General features: G+C 38.4%; 1 protein-coding gene and 1 non-coding gene across 2 annotated transcripts in view; one reads left to right on the top strand and one right to left on the bottom strand.

Annotated features, from left to right (window-relative positions):
* Positions 1–1,886, top strand: part of LOC111796802 (protein ACCELERATED CELL DEATH 6-like) — a 15,440-nt gene extending 13,554 nt beyond the window's left edge. Inside the window, exons 4-6 of the mRNA XM_023679562.1 lie at positions 1,351–1,514; positions 1,609–1,677; positions 1,772–1,886. Coding sequence (XP_023535330.1) covers positions 1,351–1,514; positions 1,609–1,677; positions 1,772–1,886 — 348 coding nt within the window. The remainder of the gene's footprint in view (positions 1–1,350; positions 1,515–1,608; positions 1,678–1,771) is intronic.
* A 3,515-nt stretch (positions 1,887–5,401) lies between these two features.
* On the bottom strand, positions 5,402–5,473 carry TRNAM-CAU. The gene has a single exon. It is a non-coding gene; the product is annotated as a tRNA-Met (tRNA).
* Positions 5,474–5,683: the final 210 nt, after the last annotated feature.

The following is a 5,683-nucleotide window of genomic DNA, read 5'->3' as shown; positions in this document are numbered from 1 at the left end:
AAATCTCTCCCTAGTTGACGCGTTTTAAAATCCTTGAAAGACTTCTCTTGAGAAAGCTAAAAAGAACAATATTTGCTAGCGGTGGGCATGGGCTATTACAGTGTGCATCAGAATCAAAGTTCTCAAACCATGGAATGTCAAACAATGGAAAACTATAATAACAGATACCGACAGGACTTACGATCGAAGATTATATGCTCGCTACTTTATATACTTTCATTTTGAAAATGAAAATCTTCTCATTCTTCAGAACATGACTAGCTCAACAGCATATACTCTCAATCACAATTACTCAGCCCATAGAAAAATTGAACATGTATTTACCAATGGAACCAATTCACTAAACAATGATCGATATTTGAGACATGCCTCAGATATCATGAAAGATTGAAGGAGCCACAACTTATTCAAAACTAGTTGACACGAGCTCAGTTCATCCAAAAACAAAATAGGATAAGATCAAAAAGCTTGTATACATCATTAAACAAAAGGCAAAGGAATCAACAATGTGCACCTCCGATCAAAAAGCTTGTATACATCATTAAACAAAAGGCAAAGGAATCAACAATGTGCACCTCTCCTTAGTTAATCGAATATTGAGAACGGACGAACGAATGAGTATCGTGGAGCTCAATCTCGAAGGCCGAGTTCGAGTTTAAGTTCATCATCATCTTCAAACAGCTTGAGTATTGTGATCCGTCATTTTAACAACTGTTTTTCTATCATTTTTGAAGTCTTTCTTCTCTATCAAAGCCAAGTTTCGATCCTGGGACCTATAGGATATGGGCCCACCACACTTCTGCTGCGCCACTCTAATTTGTTAGAAAAGAGGATGAGCTATTGTGATCAGTGCTCTAGGGTGATTTATGGATATTATCTTCCGGTTGAGCTGTTTGCTTGTATTATGCATGATATAGCATGTGTTAGCTCCAAGTGTTTCATAGTGTGTTCTCCAGTTAGGTTGGTTGACTCTATTACTCCTGGACTAAAGAATGAGTCGAGGAGGTACTAGTTTGAGAGGTATAATGATCCTTGTGTTGCAGCGCCAAAGCGGATAACAGGCCGAGCAGGCCTAAGGTACTGGTTTAATGATCCTTGTGTTGCAAGGTATTGGTTTGAGAGGTATAATGGGTTGGTTATATGATGACTTAGGTCAAGTTGCGTACACTAGACTAAGCACCTTAGGATCATGGCTAGACTCTATTACTTATGGACTAAAGAAAGAGTCGAGGAGGTACTGGTTTGAGAGGTATAAATGATCCTTGTGTTGTAGCGCCAATCAGTGCTCTAAGGTGATTTATGGATATTATCTTCGGGTTGAGCTGTTTGCCTGTATTATGCATGATATAGTATGTGTTAACTCCAAGTGTTTGTGTTGCAACGCCAAAGCGGATAACAGGCCGAGCAAGTCTAAGGTACTGGTTTAATGATCCTTGTGTTGCAAGGTATTGGTTTGAGAGGTATAATGATCCTTGTGTTGCAGCAAATGTCTTTAATGATCCTTGTGTTGGAAGGTATTGGTTTGAGAGGTGTTTGTGTTGCAACGCCAAAGCGGATAACAGGCTGAGCAAGTCTAAGGTACTGGTTTAATGATCCTTGTGTTGCAAGGTATTGGTTTGAGAGGTATAATGATCCTTGTGTTGCAGCAAATGTCTTTAATGATCCTTGTGTTGCAAGGTATTGGTTTGAGAGGTGTTTGTGTTGCAACGCCAAAGCGGATAACAGGCTGAGCAAGTCTAAGGTACTGGTTTAATGATCCTTGTGTTGCAAGGTATTGGTTTGAGAGGTATAATGATCCTTGTGTTGCAGCAAATGTCATTGTAAAATTGTTTTCTCTATCATTTTTGAAATCTTTCTTCTCAATCAGAGCTAGATTTCAATACTAGGACCTATGGGTTATGGGTCCACCAGGCTTCCGCTGCGCCACTCTAATTTGTTAGAAAAGAGGATGAGCTATTGTGATTTGTGCTCCAGGGTGATTTATGGATATTATCTTCTTGTTGAGTTTGTTTGCTTGTATTGTGCACGATAAAGTATGTATTAGCTCCAGCTATTTGATAGTGTGTTCAACCTATCTAGCGTGTTTATCTACACAGAGCTAGGGTATATGAGTTAGGTTGGTTATACGTTGACTTAGGTCAAGATGCGACACTAAACTAAGCATCTTAGGATCGTGGCGACATTAAGAGGGTCTAGACCATACGAGTCCAAAACTAAAGAAAGAGTCGAGTAGTCAGAATAGAGTAACCTGGAGCCAAAATCTCGTGTTAAGGAACCTAGCTAGTCTAGGAATCCAATAAATCAATTCAACTCCTAGACATGATCAAGACGCATTTTAAAACCGTGAGACTGACGACGATGCATCAATACCTGAAAGTGGATAATATATGCTAGCATTGATTTTTAGTTGTTACAAAATAAAAAAAGAATAGTCAAGATGACCAAGTTGGTCTAAGGCGCTAGTTTCAAGTACTAGTTCGGAAGGGCATGTGACGTGACAATGATTGGAGAGGTATAATGCCCAACATTTTAAAATGTGAGGCTTACCTGTGTAATGAGCAACGTAGCCATGGCTAAAATTTTGAAAACCAACTTGTAAAACTGTTTTATCTATCACTATTAAAGTCTTTTCTTCTTCATTAGAGCCAGGTTTCAATACCTATGGGTTTTAGGCCCACTACGCTTCCAGTCCACCACTCTGATAGAGTAACCTGGAGCTAGAAGCCTGAATTAAGCCACCTAAATGGCCTAGGAATCCAATAAAACTCATCATCTCCTAGATGTGACCAAGATGTATTTTTAAAATCGTGAGATTGGCGACAATACGTAACAGGCCCAGGCGGACAATGTTTGCTAGCGGCGGGTTAGAGTTGTTACAAAATAAAATGGAAAAAGACAGTTAAGATGGCCGAGTTTGTCTAAGGCGCTAGTTTTAGGTACTAGTCCGAAAGGGTATAGGTTTGAATCCCATTCTTGACATGATATTCTTTATTATGAGATTCTCCAATGATCGAAGAGGTATAAATTTCATATGGATTAGTTGTCAAAGTGTCCTTGGATAACTTTCATACCCACCTAAATGGTTGACGTCCTTGTCACCCGTCTATGTTTGAAATCTTCAATGTGGATCGCGGCAGATTTTGGTGCATTCCCAACTATAGGTCATATCTTTGGTATAGGTGTTCCTTTATGATGTTGCACATCGACCCACTAATCTTACTAGATCTTTGGTGCAGTCCCAACTATAGGTCAGATCTTTGGTATAGGTGTTCCTTCCTTTATGATGTTGCGCATCGACCCACTAATCTTACTAGATCTTTGGTGCATTCCCAACTATAGTTCAGATCTTTGGTATAGCTGTTCCTTTATGATGTTGCGCATCAACCCACTAATCTTACTTCACTAAATGTGGATAAGCATGCACAGGGCCGCATGTTCACCCTTTCGACTCAGCGCATCGACCGCTTGGTTACTCTTTCCTATTTTATGTTCGAACTTGAAGTCGAACTCATTTAATGATTCTTGCTCCAAGCTTGCTATGACGTCAACTTCAATTAATCGAAGAAGTGGAAAAGGGCACTATTGTCTGTCTTCACCACGAAGTTGGATCCCAAGAAATATTGCCTCAAGACTCTAACTCAATAGACGATGGTGAACGTTTCTTTTCTGAAGAAAGTTTATCTCCTTTTCGCATTATTGAACTTCTTGCTTTCATAGGCGATAGGATGACGTTCTTGGAAAAGGACACCAAAGGGAGAAAGTCGAATGCATCAATCTCTATTTCGAAGGGCTTAGAGACGTCTACCAAACCGAGGAAAGTGCCCCTCGTCATGGTTGCCTTCAGATCTTTGAAGGTCTTTTGATACTCATTTGACCACGACCGCAAGTGGTTTTTCTTCAAAAATTCTGTTAATGGGACGGCTTATCGTGAAAACCCTTCAACGAACTACCTATAGTAGTTTTCTAATCCCAAAAAAGATTGTTCAGTCATTGAAGTGGGGACTCTCAAATAATGGATTGCATTTATCATATCGCTATCCATTTTGATTTCTCCACACCAGATGACGTGCTTGAGGAAGGTGATGCATATTTTTGCAAAGTCACATCTCTCCTAAACTCCGAACAATTCTTGATGTTTAATTTTTAATTAAAATCTAAGTAATTGCAACGAAATTAATATGATCAAAGAACAAAAAAGGCCATTGTGACAAGTTACGTGCAAGTGGTTTTTTTATATTTATGTTTTTTTTTATTAGTTAGATCCTTTAAAAATGTAAAGATATATAAGTTAAACTTCTTAATAACTAAAATGAATATGATTTAACTAAAAAAAACTTATATATTTGAAAGAGAATAGGCATCTTTGCATTGGAAAAATAAGAAAAAGGAGGAAATGTCTAATCCAAGTTCGTTGCTTTCTCCCTTTAAAATATTAGAAGATTGTGTGAGTTGTTGATGAGTTGCCTCCATTATTGAATATCTAGCTTACTTTCAATTTATAAGCCAATTTTTTTTATCTGATTTTTTTTTTTTAAATATTTATTTATTGGTAATATATGTGAGGCTTCCAACTAAATTAAAGTTTGAGCGTTGGAGTTATTTAGATAGTTTATTGTTGCAATAACTTTCTAAAAAAAACATTATTTACACTATTTAACTCAGTTAAGGTGGATGACAAGCAATTTTGAAGTCTTTCTTCCATCAAAGCCAAGTTTCAATCTTGGGGCTTGTGGGTTATAGGCCCATCACGTTTTTGTTGTACCACTCTGATTTGTTAGAAAGGAGGATGAGCTATTGTGATCTGGGCTCTAGTGTGGTTTATGGATATTATCTTCCCGTTGAGCTTGTTTGAAGGTATTTTGCATAATACAGTATGTATAAGCTCCAGGTGTTTGACAGTGTGTTCTCCTATCAAGCGTGTTTATCTACATAGAGCTAGAGTGTAAGAGTTAGGTTGTTTATATGATGACTAAGGCCAAGATGCGTACACTAGACTAAGCATCTTAGGATTGTGGCGACGTTAAGAGGGTCTAGACCTTATTACTCCAAAATTAAAGAAAGAGTCCAGGAGTCAGAATAGAGTAACCTGGAGCCAAAATCTCGTGTTAAGCAACCTAGCAGACCTAGGAATTCAATAAACCTCTTCAACTCCTAGACATGATCAAGAAGCATTTTAAAACCGTGAGACTGACGACGATGCATCAGTACCTGAAAGTGGATAATATATGCTAGCAATGATTTGTAGTTACGAAAAAAAATAGTCAAGATGGGCGAGTTGATCGGCTCCAGTTTTAGGTTCGTAAAACTGTTTTATCTGTCAATATTAAAGTTCGTGTTTTATCTAACAAAAAAGGTTGAGCTATTGTGATATGTAGACTAAGCACCTTAGGACTGACTTCTCTATCAGAGCCAGGTTTCGATCCTGGGACCTGTGGGTTATGGGCCCACCACGCTTCCGCTGCGCCACTCTGATTTGTTAGAAAAGAAGATGAGCTATTGTGATCCGTGCTCCAGGGTGATTTATGGATATTATCTTCCCGTTGAGCTTCGCTTGTATTATGCATGATATAGTATGTGTTAGCGTACACTATACTAAGCACCTTAGCATTGAGGAAATAGACTCTATTACTCCTGGACTAAAGAAAGAGTTGAGGAGTCAAAAGCTAGACACAGTTGAGGAGTC

The sequence above is a fragment of the Cucurbita pepo genome, chromosome LG06 (genome assembly GCF_002806865.2).
Source record: "Cucurbita pepo subsp. pepo cultivar mu-cu-16 chromosome LG06, ASM280686v2, whole genome shotgun sequence".
Classification (NCBI taxonomy): domain Eukaryota; kingdom Viridiplantae; phylum Streptophyta; class Magnoliopsida; order Cucurbitales; family Cucurbitaceae; genus Cucurbita; species Cucurbita pepo.
This window is presented reverse-complemented; position numbering and strand designations above follow the sequence as displayed.